Source organism: Nelumbo lutea, chromosome 4 (assembly GCF_056320005.1).
Source record: "Nelumbo lutea isolate HS-2025 chromosome 4, American lotus-T2T, whole genome shotgun sequence".
Classification (NCBI taxonomy): Eukaryota; Viridiplantae; Streptophyta; class Magnoliopsida; order Proteales; family Nelumbonaceae; genus Nelumbo; species Nelumbo lutea.
The window spans coordinates 92,134,430-92,154,489 of NC_142687.1; the positions used below are offsets into that span (position 1 = coordinate 92,134,430).

General features: G+C 39.4%; 1 protein-coding gene across 11 annotated transcripts; it reads left to right on the forward strand.

Moving 5' to 3' along the window:
- The first annotated feature begins 3,183 nt into the window (after positions 1–3,183).
- Positions 3,184–16,564, forward strand: NF-YC9 (nuclear factor Y, subunit C9). 11 transcript variants are annotated; one of them, XM_088983144.1, is made up of 5 exons: positions 3,204–3,380; positions 3,511–3,584; positions 4,815–5,045; positions 7,221–8,111; positions 16,257–16,564. In XM_088983144.1, the coding sequence occupies exon 4, from the start codon at positions 7,257–7,259 to the stop codon at positions 8,070–8,072; it is 816 nt and encodes a 271-aa protein (XP_088839270.1). In that variant the 5' UTR covers positions 3,204–3,380; positions 3,511–3,584; positions 4,815–5,045; positions 7,221–7,256; the 3' UTR covers positions 8,073–8,111; positions 16,257–16,564. The 11 variants fall into 11 exon arrangements, with proteins under 11 accessions (XP_088839271.1, XP_088839267.1, XP_088839265.1 ...); XM_088983147.1 differs by having other exon boundaries at positions 3,251–3,390; XM_088983143.1 differs by having other exon boundaries at positions 3,285–3,426.
- Positions 16,565–20,060: the final 3,496 nt, after the last annotated feature.

The window sequence follows — 20,060 nt, forward strand, 5'->3', positions numbered from 1 at the left end:
ATCCATCTCCATGCTTCATCCGATGTTGCTAGAGGAAGCCATGAGTGTTGAGTTTTCAAGGGAGAAAGAGCTGTGAAAGTTTAGAGAAAGGATTTTCGAAGCGATTCCCACAGACGATGCCAAGCTGGCACTCATGTGGCTCCGGGAAGATACTTGAGGTGGAGAAGAAGAAGAAGCCTCGGGGGGTTCACCCGGCGGGAACACTCCAATGCTTAAGTTAGTACTCTGTGGGAGAAGCAAGGAGAAGACGAAGGCTAAGAGTGCAGATAGCACGAGTGTAGAAGATGATCCTGATCATACCTGTACTCCTTGATATTAAGTTCCTTGTAGCAAAAATCCATTACATCTGCCCCACTGTCCTCTGATAGGGCAGGTATAACCGCCACTGTTAGCCTGCCGCAGCCATTATTGGTAGGGTTGAGGTGGCACACCCGGGACTGTCGTTGCAGGGTACGTGCCTGTTAGGTGTAAAGCACCTTCTGAAGATGGTAGGCATGACGTTGCCTGACGGGGGATATGGTTGCTGCCTCCATATTTGTCGGCTACGGTGGTCAGACAGGAGGTCTTTCTGCGATATTCCGAACTACCATTCCGCGAGATACCCTATGCCGGGCTATCTCGTAAGCGGTGAGTTGCCTGGAGCAAGTTAAGCTGAGCTGTCTGGCCCGAGGTGCCTTCACCTCGGGGTGTCTATAGGCGGATCGGTGTGTTCCTATCGGGAAGTGGCTCGAGATCCACTGGGAGGAGCTCGGATATCAGGAAATGTTAGGGACCCCGAGCTCGGAGGTAGCTCGGGGTGCCTTAGCCCCTGGGGTGGTGGTGCAAGCCAAGCGGGTCCCAACGAGTAGTCTATTCCACCGAGTTTTCGAGATGAACTTGATGGGACCTTCCCTTTGAGTTGCGACTGCACCTGCTGTGCTATCGCGCCGAGTCACCGCTTGAGCAAGGTTACGCACACGTGTACCCGTGCTATGAGGTCGGGCTAAATCACCCTCCATCAATTCTATTTTCTAACTTTCATATTTCTTTCATCCAACCATTGTATGCTTTTGTATCATTCAAACTTAAATTAAATAAAATTCCTATTTTTCTTCCAATTTGTTATTCACTTTGAGTCTTTGTCTCTTTGTCTTCTTATTTGGTTAAGTATTTTTTCATTTCTTTGTTAGATTTTTTATTTTTTCAAATAGTTTCCAAAGTAAAAAAAAAAAAAAACAGTATGGCCAGTTCGACCCACACCCAAGACCCAACCTGTGGCACAACTCGACACAACTTGCAGCCCACTTGGCCTAGGCCCACGACACGACACCATCCCACACGATCTTGGGCCATGGGCTAATCCCCAAATTATCCTTGTAGAGGGCGACACGGTTTGCACGGGGCGGTCCGGTAGGCCGGCACAACCTGTTTTACTAGGGCTACAAGTCGGGCCGGGTTAGGTCGGATTGAGGCCAACCCTAACCCAACCCTAACCCTAACCCAGCCTGACCTTCAACCCGACCAATCCTAACCCTAAACCCTAACTAAATTCCATAGAATTTCTCGATTTTAGATGTTAACTCAACTCTCACTATATATATTAATCCTATGTTTCATTAGTATTTGTTTGTTGACGGTTTTTTTTTGTTATTTTGGTACAAAATTCAGAAAAACAAATGTCATAAATGACTATAGTTTATTATGAGTTATGACTTACGATAGATCTTTCTTAGGTGACAAACAACATAGAGTAGATGAAGAATAAAAAAAAAAAAAGATAAAATAATGTTATTAAGGTTTTAGTCTTTCTTATTAGAATTAAGTGAAGTGGTTATCTTAAAAAAAATACATGATACTAAATGGTGGGGTTTATACAAATATCATGCATCTAAACAAATCACCGTATGTATATGTTATATATCATATAACATATATTTATATATGACATATATTATAGAATTAGGTTCAGATTGGATCGAATTGGCTAGGAAATCAACCCTAATCTTAACCTGAACATCAACCTAACCCAACCTTGAGGCCAACCCGACCGAAGTTGCAGCCTTTTACACCTTCTAGTTCACATGTTTATTGGATGAATCCCGCTATATCCAAATTTGATCTAGCATTTGTGTTCAAATGCAAGGATTTTTTTTTTAAGAAAAATGGAAGGAATTCTCCATGTGTAATGAGTCAAGCATATATACCACAAGGTCATCCCCTCATGTGATGCACCATGCACATGTACGGAACTGAGGTGGTGTATCATAACTGGCCCAGTACAACTGTAGAGGATTTCTTCGCACTCATTCGTACTCATCGTTCATCGTTGTTGATTGAGTTCAGGCCTCACCGTATAGTCATGTGCAAGAGTAGAATCTGGAATCTTTGACCTGGAATTTCTTTTTTAACACACCAAACAAAAACAAATCTATAAATCTGTCCTTATTTTTCCACATGGCCTGTGGGCCCGTCGTTTATATTATAATAAACCATGACATGATAATGATACTAGAAATTGCAACGTGGAAAATTTTGGTGTGGTCTAAAATCTCTTTCTAGCAAACGACCCACGTAAAGGTGGACCGGGCTGGGAACAGCAAAGCAAACAACCAAAATTTAAAACCAGGTCCGGTTAAAAGGAAATTGCATATGCACCCCACAAACGCCTCTTACATATATATCTCAGCGTGCATTGAGAACATCTCGAATTTTTCAATGGAAAATGTTCCTAATACACCGTTGGGAAATGCTGTGGGCGTTCGTAGGGCCCGTCATTTATATTATAATAAACCATGACATGATAATGATACTAGAAATTGCCACGTGGAAAATTTTGGTGTGGTCTAAAATCTCTTTCTAGCAAACGACCCACGTAAAGGTGGACCGGGCTGGGAACAGCAAAGCAAACAACCAAATTTTAAAACCAGGTCCCGTTAGAAGGAAATTGCATCTGCACCCCACAAACGCCCCTTACATACATATCTCAGCGTGCATTGAAAGCATCTCTCGAAGTTTTCAATGGAAAATGTTCCTAATACACGGTTGGGAAATGCTGTGGGGCGTTCGTAGGGCGCCCTGTGTGGAGCGCAGATGCGAATTCCGTTAGAAGGAGTCAGTGGTTCGGATCCTGGGTCCGGCCTGTCGGAAACGGGGGTAGAAACCGTAGAATTGTAGAAATAGAACGGCATGGCGGCACTCGAATTCAGGGGCAAAGTTGTCAGAAAATTGGAGAGAGGGATTGTCTCTCGTCTCGACGAACCAAAGAACAATAGAAGCAGGAGACAGTTTTCTATTCCATTTCTCTCTATCACTTCACTTCTTCTATTGATTCCAAACCCTAAAAAAGATCCTCTCTCTCCCTCTCCTTCTCTCCCTCTCTCTCTCTCTCTCTCTGTGAAAAGGTGCGACGTGGTATACTCTCGCTTTCTTCCTAGTTTCGTGGAAAAGGCAAATCTTTTTCTTCGTTTTCGACCTTTCTAAACCTAGTTTTCTTTTTCGGATGATTTTGACCAGTGAATTCGCAATTTTCAGGGGTTTCAGTCTGGTAGGAAGGGCCCAAATCAGAGAAAGAGAGCTCCATATTCGAACTGTGTCTGTGTGGAAAGGTGAACTTCTGCTATTTTGAGCACAGCCGGATTTTATTGTTTCCTTGACAATTCGTTTATAGATCTGTTTCTTCTTCTTTATATTTCTTCAGTTTGATTTATTTGGTATTATTGGTGATATGGATTTTCTAGAATGATGTTTGGGATTTCTGAGCTTTATATATTTGGTTCTAGAAATCGTTGCTTTGTTTTTACGTTATCTTTTATTATGATTCAAGATTGGATGATGTTGTTTTGTAGTCAGAGGGTCCTAGATTCTTGTTTATTTTCTTTTTTTGTTAAATGCTATTTTTTTTATAGCTTCTTATGTTCTATTTCGCTCCATCCTGGTTTTATTTAATGATAACTAGTTGCTCCCACATCAGTGATACTGTAGCTATTGGATGTGGTTTGGATGTCATGAAAGAATTGAGGGACACTTTAACAAGGTCAATGAATAGTAGAGAAATGGCAAGAAGTCACATTAGGTGGCTTACATGGGATGGCCAATCGGTCTTGTTAATGTTGGTTGATGTATTACGTACTCAACTGCTCTTACTGCAGTCGAAGATTACTATTTTTTTTTGCTTGTTTATGGTTAAAAACGCATTTTTACCATTATGGGTAATGTGGTTATGGTCCTTCCCATGGAAACATGTTAACATGCTCGGCTATTCAAAGTAAATATTGGGGTTGGTTACTATACATAAGATTCCAAGGTCAGGTAATTTCGCATTATATAAATGCTTTAGCCATTTTTTATGTATATAAAGAAGGTAACCTTTTTGTAACTTTATTTATTACAGCATACAATAGTAATACAAAATTCAGAATGTTATAGAAGAATAAAATGAACCGTTTTCTGAGAAATAAAAACTGTAGCAACCTGTCAATGAAGTAATGTCTGGATGTAATAAGGATGATCGTTGATCCTTTAACATGTAGATATTTATCATAAAATGGTTATTAAGTTTTCAAGTGTTTCATCCATGGATGTTGGAAGGATGGGGGGGGGGGTACTTTGTTTAGATACCACTTGGGTAATATTTTATTAAGATTTTGTGTTCCAGTATAGAGAGGTAATTCAATTAAGGCCAAACTACTAGAATTTTTGCAAGATTTATAAGTGGTTTATTTGTAGAAGCTGAATGCAAATTGGTGGTTAGGTGGCCGTTATCACTGTTTTCATGGTCTTTGAACCCTTAGATTTATTACTAGAGAAGCTAAAGATTTGTCTTCATCTTTGGACAGGTCATTCAGTTGGAACCCGAGGTTGGCAAATAGCCTTGCTGATGATTTGATTAGGAAGGGGGTCTCAAGATCTGAATTAAATTGGAACCTGAGAATGTGCATTGGAGTCTGAGAGCAGCCAATCCACACAAAAATAAATAAATTAATTAATAAATATTCCAAAGCTTGCATCCATATTCACTCTACCCAACTGGTCCTCTCAAAATCCCAGATTTGCAGGACCACCGTTAGGTAATGGCCATTATTTGGTCCAAAGCTAAGGGCTAATTTGCAAACAGTATTATAATGCTTTGTGGCAGTGTGGCCAGCCTTGCTACATTGTACTAGTCCCTACTTTTCTGTTTCTCGGGAAGCAGGAATTCTATCCTTCTTTATTTCAATATAATTTTTTGCTTGTTCTTGATGATAAAAAAGAGGGCACTTGATCATCCTTTAAATGTTTTAAGTGATGAAATTTTGAAAACATGCAAAAGAAATATTTGAAAAGAATTCTTCCTTGCAATGTTTTATTTGGACACTAGAGATTTTTTAGAAAAAGAATACTCAAAGAGAATCCATATTTTTGCTTTTGTAAAGAGGCGAGCTTATGGAAATTTAGCAATGAAAAGAAGAAATTCAGATGGATTACAAAGTATATGGAAGTAAAGATAGATTGAGTCAAGAGGAGTGCAAACTCCATGGTAGATGCTCTAGCTAAACAAGGGACGGGTAGAAACTTGTTATTTTGGGCACAGTTGTAATAGTCTTTAATCTGTGGGGAGAGATAAGAGAGTTTATCTCTCTTTCTGTTTACTTATTTGTACTTTTCTTCAATCCTTAGTCTTAATGAAAGTTGGTTATTGTCTCCTATTGATAAAAAAAAAATCTTGGTTCTGTTTCTTTATTTCATCTTTTTATCAATGAGATCACTGATTCATTATCTGTAGTGATGTGAAAAACGATACTTCAAATGCATTAAATTCTCCTTTGTGGCATTTTTTTGAGTATCTTCTTCATAATTCTGCATGATTTATGGTAAAAAGGCTTTGTAGGGTTTTGAAAAGGATGGTCACTGAATGACATGCTTATATGAGTTGGTGAATGGTGATTAGGGCTATCAACAAGCTGGTCTAACTCATGGTATTTCTTTGCTTGGTTTACCATAGGCAATAAAGCTCAGTTTGGAGCTCAAGGGCCAATCCTGATTATCAAGCCTGAGATGGACTATTGGTTCATTTAATATACTTAAACAGAACCAGTATTTTTGCTAGCATTTTTTTTTTAATTTCTTTGGATGTGTTGGTTTCTTCCCTTAAATGGCTGTCAAGGTATTTCTTGTTGCTCTAGGATATTTTCATTATAAAGAGGTCGATCTTGGTGCTGCTCCTTTAAAGGTTTAAAATTGTAATGGAGCTTCAGATTTTGAATCTTGTAGTTGCAATTCTCTGAAGTAATAACATTGGGTGCGCTACCAGTTTTAGAAAGGTCCTGTCTAACTTCCCCATTCTAGAATTGTCTGTGTATAGCAACTCGTTTTTACCAATTTCCACTGAGATTTTAAGATTTCTCATATTTTTCTGTCTGGATCAACCGATCAATTCCAATCATAGAATTTTATTATTACACTAGCTTTAGGCAAACCTGCTTAGCTCCTAAGGAAGTAATTTCTGTTCCTGCATCTATTTTATATTTAAAATATATAAAATAGAGTCCACCCTTCACAAAGGCCTAAATGGAGCTACAAAGGCACAAAGCAGTTGCTATAGGTTGCATGACTGCAAGCCCCTTAAGCTAATCCCATAGCTACGTAATACAAGACCATGGAACCTAAAAAGATAGATGGAACTTGATGCTGCTATAGGTTTGATCTGTGTTATATGGTTTGGTAATTCCATTACTCATTATATGCTTTTTCTTTGGTTGATAACAATATAACTTTTACATATATGGCCTTCTTGTTAAGGAACATGATAATGAAAAAACTCCATTAAAACAATAAAAAGAGTTAGGTACAAAGGGCAAGTAAAGAAACAAGAGCCCAACACTCAAGAAGGGCCCTGCCAGATACATGCAAACCAGAATGCCCAAACAATTGCTATGGAATATCAGGATCTAATGGAGTTGATCTCTGTCAATACCTGATCTAGCAAGGCCTTTTTTTATTGATCTAGCTAGGACATTAGCCAAGGTATTTTCCGATCTTCTCAACCAGTTGAGCAAGATGCTAACTCATGCTGCCAATGATCTACCCTCTTGAACGTGATGCCTTGGAATCCAAGGGCCATCCTTCTCAATCACTCGTCTATTGGTTTCGTACATGTATTTTTAATTTAACCTCATCAAGTGTGTATTTTCTATCAGGAGGTGGCCAGCCATGACCTGTTTATGATTTATTTATTTGTTTGTTCTTTCTTGATGTGATATCAGATCTCAGAAGACAGAGATTATCTTGCACAAACTAGAATGGATCAGCAAACCCACGGACAGCCCCCAGTCATGGGGATGGTCAGTAATGCTGCTCAAGTGCCATATGGTGCAAATCCATATCAAGCTAACCAGATGATTGGAGCCAACCCCCCTGGATCAGTTGTCACATCAGCTGGATCCATTCAGTCTCCTGGCCAACCAGCAGGTTTTACTGCCTCTCCAGCTCAGCTTGCACAACACCAACTTACTTATCAGCATGTCCACCAGCAGCAGCAACAGCAACTGCATCAACAACTCCAGGCTTTCTGGTCAAATCAGTACCAAGAAATTGAGCAGACCGCTGACTTCAAGAACCATAGCCTTCCATTGGCAAGAATCAAGAAGATAATGAAGGCTGATGAGGATGTAAGGATGATATCAGCCGAGGCTCCTGTTATATTTGCCAGGGCTTGTGAGATGTTCATCTTGGAGTTAACACTGCGTTCATGGAATCACACAGAGGAGAACAAGCGGAGGACACTCCAGAAGAATGACATTGCTGCAGCAATCACAAGGACTGATATCTTTGACTTTCTAGTAGACATTGTGCCCAGAGAGGATTTGAAAGATGAGGTACTTGCCTCAATGCCCAGGGGAGGAACCATGCCTGTTGGAGGTCCATCTGACCCTCTTCCTTACTATTATATGCCTCAACATTCGCCACAAGTTGGAACTCCAGGGATGATCATGGGTAAGCCAGTGGTTGACCAGGCTCTATATGGGCAACAGCCTCATCCTTACATGGCTCAGCAGATGTGGCCTCAACCACCACCACAACAGCAGCAGACACAACAAGCACCTTCAGATTCTTGAGCTTGGATAGTGACTGCAGAAGACGGTTTGGAGAAGAATGTAAGTGAAAACTGAAAACTCATCATATCATCTCTAAACAGTTGTTAAATTTGGTATTTAACATACTGTGTTTGTTGTTAGGAAATAGGAACTTTTTTTTTTTTTTTATCAATTTATGAAATAGGGACTTCACCATCTTGTCCTTTTCCTTTGGGCTGGTATTTCTTCTTGCATTATGATTTCTACCAATAATTTACCAAGCCAACTACCAAGAATATCATCTATGTGGTTTTTTCATATGTTATCCAGTCAAAGATGTTATTGACTCTCATGGCTTTAAGACTATAACCAGAAGATTCTGTGGTCTCTTTTCAGAGAATGTTCAGCCTTCTGGGCATATAGATTATTTCTCTATTTCTGAAATTGTAATTGTGCATATTAGGTGATTGGGTTGCTCTAATCTGTTCAGATGTATCCACTTTTTCTTTATTCGAAGGTGACCTTGTTATGAACTGCACAGTCACCCACTTTCCCCTTTTGTGTGGTCAGTGTTAAATTCAAAGGATTTGTAAGTTCACCGTCAAAAAACAACTTGTATGAAATGGCGCCCTTTTTTATTTCTATCAAATGGCTAGAGCATATACCATGATAAGAAACTCTCTTGATCATGTGCTAGAGCTCTTTTTCATTAACTATATATATCAGCATAAAACAATCTCCATATCTTTTTCAAAGTTTGTGTGTTAAGATAGTATTTTTCATTCTCCATTTTGTTCTTATTTTATAATTTGATGCTGTTCACAGAATTCTAGGGTATTGAAACTTCTTCCAAATGTCAGTACAATGAAAGGAGTGGCATCCGGTACTGGAGTTATAGTTGTAGGTTTTCAAGACTGCTATTCAGTCTTGATCACTAAGAGATTTTAGGTTCGATGAGAAGAGAAAGTGAAGAAGATGTAGAAGAAAGAGTGATGGAAGAGCAATAGAACACAGATTTTGAGGAGAACAGAATGTCAATCATTCTACCGCTGCCACTTTAAGTTAATATATATAGGTTATGCTAGTTACATGAAAGGACATATCTGCCCTTGGTGTTTACATCATAACTGTGACTAGATAACAACCAATATAAAACTGAAACTAGAAATAACAAAACAACAAAATAACCACAGCTGTGACTAGATACATTCTACCCTACAGACAGAGTGGTACCACAGCTGTGGGGCCCACATCAATGTTCTCTACACTCCCCCTCAAGTTGGGAGTATATGTCCATCATTCCCAACTTGGATAGATCCGCCTCTAGCTTCTTTCTTGATACGGCTTTAGTAAGAATGTCGGCTAGTTGCATATTGGATGTGATGTAAGGGAGGCATACTTTTTGAGATGAGACCTTCTCTCGCACAAAATGGCGGTCAACTTCAATGTGTTTGGTTCTGTCATATTGTACTGGATTATGTGCTATATTAATGGCGGCTTGATTATCACAGTACAACATCAGGGGTTTCTCATACTCAATACCCAACTCCTCAAGTAGAGATCTTAGCCATAGGATTTCAGTCACTCCATTGGCCATGGACCTGTATTCTGCTTCAGCACTTGACCGGGAGACCACACTTTGTTTCTTACTTCTCCAAGAGACAAGGTTTCCTCCCACAAGGGCACAATATCCCGAGGTAGACCTTCTGTCATCAACACTCCCAGCCCAATCTGCATCAGTATAAACCTCCACCTTCATGTGATTGTTTTTCTTGAAAAGTATACCCCTACCTGGGCATCTCTTCAAGTAGGCTAAGATTCTTTCTGCCGCAAGAAGATGTGTGGTTCTAGGAGAATGCATGTACTGGCTGACAACACTAACAGCATAAGTAATATCTGGCCGAGTGAGGCAGAGATATAGGAGCTTTCCTACCAGTTGCTGGAACATAACTTTGTCTTCAAGAAGCTCCCCACTCTCGGCACTAATCCTGTGATTCTGTTCAATTGGTGTATCTGCAGGCTTGACACTTAACTTTCCAGTTTCTGCCAATAGGTCTAGGACATATTTCCTCTGAGATATAAAGATCCCCTGTTTGGATCTAGCAACCTCAATACCCAAAAAATACCGGAGTACACCAATGTCCTTCACCTCAAATTCTTGGTGAAGAAGCTGTTTAAGAGACTCAATCTCCCCACTCTCGGCACTAATCCTGTGATTCTGTTCAATTGGTGTATCTGCAGGCTTGACACTTAACTTTCCAGTTTCTGCCAACAGGTCTAGGACATATTTCCTCTGAGATATAAAGATCCCCTGTTTGGATCTAGCAACCTCAATACCCAAAAAATACCGGAGTACACCAAGGTCCTTCACCTCAAATTCTTGGTGAAGAAGCTGTTTAAGAGACTCAATCTCATGGCTATCATTCCCTGTGACCATAATATCATCAATATATACTGCCAACAGTGTCAAAGAGGACTCCACCCTCTTGATGAATAGGGTATGATCTGATTGGGCCTGTACATATCCAAATTTCACAAGTGCTATTCTGAATCTATCGAACCAAGCCCTAGGTGACTGTTTCAAACCATACAAAGCCTTGTTGAGCCGGCAGACCTTCTTACCTACTTCTGCATCATAGAAGCCAGGAGGCAAACGCATGTAAACTTCTTCCTGCAGATCTCCATTCAGAAAGGCATTTTTCACGTCCATTTGGTATAAAGGCCAAGTGTGACTTGCTACAAGAGACAAGAGAACTCGAATAGTAGTCATCTTGGCTACCGGTGCAAATGTCTCCAAGTAATCTATGCCATAAGTCTGTGTAAACCCTCTTGCAACTAACCGAGCTTTATACCTCTCAATAGATCTATCTGCATTATGCTTCACCGTAAATACCCATCTGCACCCAACTGGTTTCTTTCCTTTTGGCAAATCAACTACCTCCCAGGTGTTGTTCTTCAACAGAGCATCCATCTCAACTTGCATTGCATCTTTTCATTCAGGGATGGATAGGGCTTCTTGCATTGTTCTTGGAATAGGGACATTGGAAATGGAGCTAAGGTAGGACCTGTAGGTAGGAGATAGGCGATCATAGGATAAAAAATGGGAAATACAGTGGGCTGTGGATGTGGTACAATGTCGTTTCCCTTTACGGATTGCAATTGGAAGGTCAAGATCATCTGTAGGGGAAGTCTCTGTGGGCTCTGGGACTGAAGTATCTGGACCTGGAGCTGCAGATGAGATTGGAGCTGGTCTGGACTGCTGATGATTAGGATCAACCTGCTTGCATCGCCTGTGATAAACCCTCAACTCCTGATCCCTCTGACCACCCTCACCATTGTAGCTTTCCCTCAACTCCTGATCCCTCTGACCACCCTCATCATTGCAGTTCTCATCACCCAATGGAATAGGTAAAGGAACTGCCCCACTCTCACTGCTCTCCCCCTGAAGACAAGAACTCAAACCCCCACTCTCACTACTCTCCCCTTGAGGGGCAACCCGAGGATAATAGGGTGTCCCCTCAAAGAAAGTGACATCCATGGAGACAAACTTCCTCCCGGAGACAGGATCATAACAACAATAACCCTTTTGAGTTTGTGCATAACCAAGGAAGATGCATTTGGAGGCTTTGGGTTTGAACTTGGAGGGATGGGGTCCGAGAAGCTGAACAAAGCAAGTGCAACCGAATGTCTTAAGGGGAATAGAAAACAAGTCCTCATGTGGGTGTAGAAGCGAAAAAGGAGATCGCATATCAAGGACCCTGGAAGGGACCCGATTAATAAGGTATACCGCCGTGAGGATAGCATCCCCCCAGAAGCGAATAGGGACATTAGAAGTAAACATTAGGCTTCTAGCCACTTCCAAAATGTGCCTATTCTTCCTCTCGGCAACTCCATTCTGCTGAGGTGTATGAGGGCAAGAGCTCTAGTGGATAACCCCATGATGAAGAAAATAAGATGTCAATAATTTAGCAAAGTATTCCTTTGCTTTATCAGATCAGAGAACTTTGATCTTGGCATCAAACTGGGTTAGGATCATTTGGTGAAAATTTTGGGTCAGGGAAGGTACCTCATCTCGTGAACGCATGAGATAAACCCAAGAAAAGCGGATATGGTCATCAACAAATAACAAAAAATATCTGTACCCACCCATGGAAGGGATATGATAAGGCCCCCAAACGTCAGTATGCACAATATCAAAAGAATTATCACTCATTTTATTACTCAATAAATAAGGCTTTCTACAATGCTTAGCAAACTCACAACTTTCACACTGTAGCTGAGACAACTCAATAGACTCAAATAAAGTAGGAAACAAACTTTGTAAAGATCGAAAAGACAAATGACCTAATCGGTTATGCCAAAGCATAACCGGACTCACACTCTTAGAAACAAAAGACAACTTCTCTACTGACTCTCCCTGACGAAACCGCTCCCCGAGCAGATAGATCCCATTCGTCTCACGGCCAGTCCCAATCACCTTTTGCGTCTCCAAGTCCTGAAAAACACATCGGTCAGGGAAGAAGGTTACTGAGCAGTTCATATGCTTGGTAATACTACTGACTGAAAGAAGGTTAGTATCAAGCTTAGGAACATGCAAAACAGATGATAGGGAGATAGTATTTGAAAGCTTGATGTCACCCTTCCCAGAAATAGGAACCAAGGAGCCATCAACAATTGATACCTTATCCCTACCAGAAGACAAATGGTAAGTAGTAAACAATGAAGGCAAGCTAGTCATGTGATCAGATGCACCTGAGTCTATTACCCAACAAGGTTCAGTAGTACCTGGAGCTGAGGCATGATAGGCTGAAGCTCGAGTACCTGAATGGGCGAAGGCAGATGTGACAGGGGCTGATGGAGGCTGCGGTGGCTGAGCTGAATTTCCAACCTCCTTTTCTAGCTGTATTAGGGCAGCCCAAACTGCAACTAAGGTCTCCAAAGATGTTCCTTTTGTGCCAGATGAGGATGCTGAATCAATGTTCATGGCTACATGAGCAGTGCCCTTCTTGTTTCTTAACTTCGCAGGAACCAAGTGGGGATGCAATTTCCAACATGTCTCTTTTGTATGTTTGGGTTTCTTACAATGTTCACATACTACATCCTTCTTGTCTTCCTTCCTCCTGTCCTTCTCTGAATCACCCCCTGATTTGGGTGTAGCCACTACAAAGGCTGATATGGGTTGCATCATAATCTTCCTTCTGGTTTCTTCAATATGTACAAATGAGTAAGCCTGAGAGAGAGTCACATTGTCTCTAGTCAAAATCTGCTGCCTCACAATATCATATTCTGAGTTCAGTCCCGCCAGGAACTCAAACACACTGTTTGTCTCGATGTGCTTTCTATGGGTCTGAGCATCTTTGGGACTCTCCCACTCAAGAGTCTCTAAGTGATCAATCTCATGCCACAGGGACTTCAAGGTAGAGAAGTAGACCGATACCGGTTTCTCTCCTTGTTTAAGGGTGTTCACTTCACATTTCAATTCATATGCTTTGGCAACATTAAGGGGTTGGGAGTAAGTTTCTTTCATAACATCCCATATCTCCTTAGCTGTTTTTGCCCACAAATAATTCTGGCTAATATGAGGCTGCATAGAATTACACAGCCATGTCATAACCAAGTAGTTTTCTTGCATCCACTTGGTATATGTCGGGTCTCCCTTGGAAGGTTCTTTCATATCTCCCAGGAGGTACCCTAATTTACCTCTTCCACCAATAGCCATCATGGATGATTGGGCCCATTCCAAATAGTTTGATCCATCAAACTTTACGGTCGTAATCTGACCACCCATCTCAGAAATACCACCATAACTGATGTTCCCAAGACTGCCTTCTGCCTGAATTTTAGACTCCATTTCTGTCAAGTCTCAAAACAGTACTTGAATCACCAATCACAATCAAAACAGTATAGGCCTGATCTGTATTCTCAGTGTATGTGCACAAAACCGAAGTAATTCTAATCTGAAACCAACTAGCCAACACAGCAGTAGCTGTCCGTAGATCTCTAACCCCCTTAGAACTCTGAGAACAGCTTTAAAACAAAACTGATATGCTAGGGAAAGTTAGGGTTTTAATCAGTCCTGAAAGGAAGCAATTCAGTCGCACAGTCCAAACTATATAGATGAGCTTGCAGTAGGGTTAATAAGAAACCCTAGAATCTGATCGGATCTACCAATAAACTTAAGAGTAGCTCTAGGTAGATCACAGAGTTCAGTCAACCACTAGAGCTTGCCGCAAATCACTTTCAAACCCTAGAGTAGAAAGGAACACAGTTCGGTCCAAGGTTTGATATAAAACCCTAGGAAATCGAAGAGAGAAAGAGCTAGAATGGTTCGGCCTTCCCCTCCAGATAGGTCCAACCTATCTTCTCTGAAAGAACTTCTATTAAAAAGTAACAACTTACAAGGAAAAAATAGTTCGTTGCCTTCTAGGGTTACCTGAACCCTAGTCTTCTCTGATCCTTCCTGACCACCAACACTCTGCAACCCTAGCAAGTTTCCAACAGCTGCTAGTACCTCTGGCGATCTCCAAGAATCAGTCTGCGAACTCCTCCTTTTCAGCTTTCAGTCCTAGGAGATTCTCATGTGGTCGGCTGGTATTAGACTCGCATGAAAAACCTTAACTTGGCTCTGATACCATGTAGGTTTTCAAGACTGCTATTCAGTCTTGATCACTAAGAGATTTTAGGTTCGATGAGAAGAGAAAGTGAAGAAGATGTAGAAGAAAGAGTGATGGAAGAGCAATAGAACACAGATTTTGAGGAGAAGAACAGAATGTCAATCATTCTACCGCCGCCACTTTAAGTTAATATTATATAGGTTATGCTAGTTACATGAAAGGACATATCTGCCCTTGGTGTTTACATCATAACTGTGACTAGATAACAACCAATATAAAACTGAAACTAGAAATAACAAAACAACAAAATAACCACAGCTGTGACTAGATACATTCTACCCTACGGACAGAGTGGTACCACAGCTGTGGGGCCCACATCAATGTTCTCTACAATAGTCAAGATAGTTTCTGCAGAGGATTTCTCTTCTGTATGGAGCATTAATACATCAATACTCCTAGGGAGTACTTAGTTTCTATTGATGGGAGTTGTTCCCTTGGGTCTTTTATTTTTGGCCTTTCCCATCATTTCCAGTTTTTTTTTTTTTGTTTTTAATTCGAGAGCTTAAACCAGTTGATTCAGTACAAATAGAAATTATAACTGAAAGAAATGCTTACATCTCTTACCATAATTTCAAAACAAAAAAGGTGAGTGGTTGCTTAACCTATATTATTTTTTGCTTAGGTAGTAGTTAATGTTGCCTTATGGTGTTTCAGTTGTTTGCAAATCATATGTGCCATCATATCCTTCTTTACTGTTATTTTCGTTATCGTCTACTTTATTTGGTTAATTTTTAAACATGGGGGCAGAAGAAGACTTGAGCACTTGTATATGGTGAAAAGTAGGAAATATGAAACCATTCTTCACAAACTTGGATCAACTGTCCAAAATCATATGGCTTGAATAGAAGCAAACAGGGTTTCTACAAATGCTATACTTAAATTTACATTTGCATGTTGTAATGCGATGTTGCCGGCACTTTCGATTAGTTAGGCATGACTATTGTTGCTTAGCTTAGAAGAACTTACACAAGCTAATGTCATAGCTGGGGCCTTATCTTGTCACATAGGAGTTAGGACTGGCGGTATTGAGGCTCTGATGTGGTTTTCAATGATAATCTAACCACAAAGAACAACCTCAGGACCTTTACTTAAATCTTTCTGAGGCATTCGAAGGGCGTCTTGATAACTAACTAGCACAAGACGCTTTGAACTGTGTGTTAGGCTGCGTTTGGAAATAGTGCAAATGGAGTGTAAATCCAGTTCATGGTAAATTTGCACTCTGGTTTATTTTTGCCCGTGTTTGGCAACATTACATTTATGCTTTGACAAATGGCAGACCAATGCATATTTACATTGATAATAAGATGTAATACATCAATAAAAAAAAAGTAAATTTGCATTCAAGTGGGCTTTTGATAATATATATATATATATATATATATATAGATATGTGTGTGTGTGTGTGTGTGTTTTATTGAAATTAATGTTTAAATTCATTACGGTTAAAAGTTTATTTGGTAAGAAGGTAAATTTGTCGGTGCAAAACTAATTCAATTTTACAATTTATATGAACTATTTTATACTTTACATATTTACATGTTTCCAAACACAGCCTTGGTTACTCGTGGGATGTCTTGAAAACTAGCACAAGACAGCTTGTTCAAGAGGCTCTTCGGTGGACCCTAATGATAACTAGGCATCGCAGCGTGAGCTGGGAATATCTTCCCATGAGTGATAACATTGAATACGGGTGTATTTATCATTTCAAAATTTTTATGCATGTTATAAGTTGTATCAAAAGTTTTACACCCCCATGTCCCATGGTCTATTGAATCTTCATTATTTCGTCACGCTTTACATGGTGTATTTATCATTTAGGACTTTAATAAGGTTAAAGGTGATTTTTTTATGCTTCACAAGGTATATTTATTATTAAGCACTTTAACAAGGTTAAATGACCATTACATTTCATTTTATCACTCGTTTATTCACGTTTAGAAGGATACAAAGTAAGGTGGTGTTGTGTATTTCAATAATTTAAATAAACTATTAAAATGCGTTTCTTATGTGCTCGTACCCAATTTATGGTTTTTTGGTAAACAATTTATGGTTATTTAAGCATTGGATTTGATGTTATTGATGAAATTTTAGGGTTTATGTGAATTTCCTTAAATAAACTAATAGAACTTGACTTGTCCTATTGGTTTTTTATATTCTCTTTTTATTTGGCCCATAATTATTAAAGTGCTTTTTCTATGTATTTTGAAAAAAATGCATGGAACCACTAAATAATGTTGATGTTTGAGCCTTACCTTTTTACACCTCATACCTCGAGGCTTGAGGCTTATGCCTCAAACCAAGGTTGTGAGGCAGGCAAAATCTAAGCGCCTCACCTCAAGTCATACGCCTCAAGCCTTTTAAAATATTGAATAAGATAAAATCAGCATCCTCTTTTAAACCTTTCCAGACAGGTTTGGGGGGAGGGGGGATAGAGCTTTGGAATACTTCTTATCACCATTTGGAGTAGGCATTACAGACAACAAATCACTCATGGCTCTCTAAATTTGCTCCACTGCCCCATTGGTCATCCAGGTTTTATTTCTAAAAATCTCATCATTTCTTAACCACCAAATATGATAGGATATAAGTGCCACATTAGAAATTTCTTTTGGTCCTGTTTATCTTTCAGATTGTTTAAGAAAGCTTACTGAGTCCATAACCGAGGAACGCACTCTTCTTGAAATATCTCCAAAAGGGAAAGAAAACCAAAGAGCTCGAGCAAAAGGACAGGAGAAGAACAAGTGTGAAATGGATTCATCCCTAACATTACAGAAAGCACAAACAGAGGAGCAAACAAGACCCAAATTATTCATGATCTGCAAAGAAATAATATAACCTTGAAGCATTCTCCAGAGAAACAGTTTATATCTTCGGAGCAGGGATAGGTGCTGTTGACTTAGGCTTTGGATCCTACTCAAGGTTAAATATTGAACGACTGAACCTAAGGTTCAGTTTGAGAAAAGTATAAATGCAAATATATACAGTACAAATACATACAAAATAATACAAAATTTAAGGTTTTGCACTCTACAAATTTATATTTGTACTCTTTCCAAACAGAGCTTAAGTAAATTTACCTTTTGGGTGCAAGGTCCAATAGAGTTGGTCTCCTTAGAGCAGATCTAAAAACATGGGTATGATTGTTAATTCATTCTTCCCCAAAAAGCTGACTCAGGGCCCCCTGATCCCAAGACCCATCCTCATTGAGGACATCCTTTGTGGTCAATTTAGTTTGGCTCCGCTAAGGAGGTCCCATATGGGGGCCACAAAACCTTTCTGATTATAGATCCAAAGAGTTCCCCATAAAGGGGTTTCCTGAGTCATCCCCACCTTGTAGCCCAGAAAAGGAAAAACTTCTAAATGCTTTGAAATACCAATATTTTGAACCTTGGTGTTGGATGGGCCACTAATAATAAAAATAGATGGGTTTATATAAGAAGTTCCACATTTCATAGTCATTTGGGACCTTGGCATCAGCATTCAAAGCATTAAAAACAAGGGTCCATTTGGTTTGTAGGGATAGGGGATTGGAATTGGAACCGGAATGGGCCATTCTAATTCTAATTGTTTGGTTGGGCAGAATCAGAATCCCAATCCCATTCCCATTATTGGTGGAATGGTCATTTCCTCTCTCTCCCTTGGGAATGAAATCCCATTCTAACTAATTCCAATTCTCATTCTGATTCAAATTTGAACCAAATAAACTTTGGGAATAAATCATTCTGATTCTGATTCTGAGGGAGTTCAATTTTGATTCCGACTATAAACCAGCAGACCCAAGGAAAAAAATGGGATCTTCGTGTTCTGAGTCAATGCATGTTAGTTTCAAAATCAAATGTGCCATTAGACACCATGTAGGGCAACTGAAGTTTAGAAGCATATGTGCCATTAGACACCACATAGGGCTAAAATAAGTAGGAAGAAATTCTTGATACATAACCCAATACAAAATGTGATATTGCCATTTCAAGTGGAATCTGTCCAAATAAATATGTATTTTATATATCAAAATTAAGGGTAAATTGTTGGAACCTCCCTTGAAGTTTTTGATCGTTATTGAAACCTCCCCTGAAGTTTGGTAATTGCTATCACCTCCCTTGAACTTTATGATACAATTGAAAGTAGCCCCCCTTTGTTAGAATCTTTTAAGAAGAGGTAGAAAATTGTCCAAAATACCCATGTGATTACTATTGAGGCTGGTTTTTATAGAAAAATAATACAAACTTTATAAAGAACAAAAAATAAAAGAGAATTTAAAAGTTGCAGCCTTACCTTTGACAACGAATGATATGAAGATAAATCAATTTAAAAAAAAGAAAAGATTTTAACAAAGAGTGTCTACTTGCAACTATGTCATGAAGTTCAGGGGAAGTGATTGAAATTACCAAACTTTAGGGGAGACTTCAACAGTTTACCCTAAAATTAAATCACTTTTGTGACATTTATGTGGAGTGAAAACAACAACACAATGCCATTGCCAATATAAAGTATATATTGATGCAAGTCCAATTAGCTGCATTAAAAACATTGTTGTTGAGACTGTATAACCAATCACATCTCTCCACATCACCACATGTTACATTTAGGGGTGGCAAAGGGTGGGTTCAGGGAAGGTTTTGTAAATTTTAGCCCTAACCACCTCCTTAGACTTCCCAACCTATACCCTCTCCAAAAGTCATAGCAGGTTGGATTTTTAGAATCTAGAGTCTTCCCCCACATGAAAATGCAAAGCCCTCCTAGCACCACTCTCCCTAAATTTGAGAGTGGAATAGGTGAAGTTGGGTCTAAAACCTACATCTAATTTCCTCTTACAAATAAGCAATAAACAAGTAAGATAACATAAAAAACATCAAAATTTCCATATATTTGATTAAAATATATAAAAAACGATATCAAATTTGTGCCCCTCAAACTCCCTAATGCACATCTCAGCCTGCATTGGGAACATCTCCCAAATGCAAATCTAATTTCCTCTTACAAATAAGCAATAAACAAGTAAGATAACATAAAAAACATCAAAATTTCCATATATTTGATTAAAATATATAAAAAACGATATCAAATTTGTGCCCCTCAAACTCCCTAATGCACATCTCAGCCTGCATTAGGAACATCTCCCAAAGCTATGAGTGGAAGATGTCCCCAATACACGGTTGGGATATGCTGTGGGGCACCCTCTATGGGGCACAAATGTGGATTTGTAGAAAACACATAAACCATCAATTATCCTTCATAGAAAGTTCAAAATAATATTAAATTCAACACTTTTATGGTAAAAAATTCAACGCATGAATTCATATGCAAGTCATGGAGGGGCAGCTTTAACCTAGTATCGTACCCTACCTATACTAAATTG

What these genes read in the sequence shown, in the direction of transcription:
- NF-YC9 (XM_088983145.1), top strand. Translation starts at nt 7,257, where the DNA reads ATGGATCAGCAAACCCACGGACAGCCCCCAGTCATGGGGATGGTCAGT.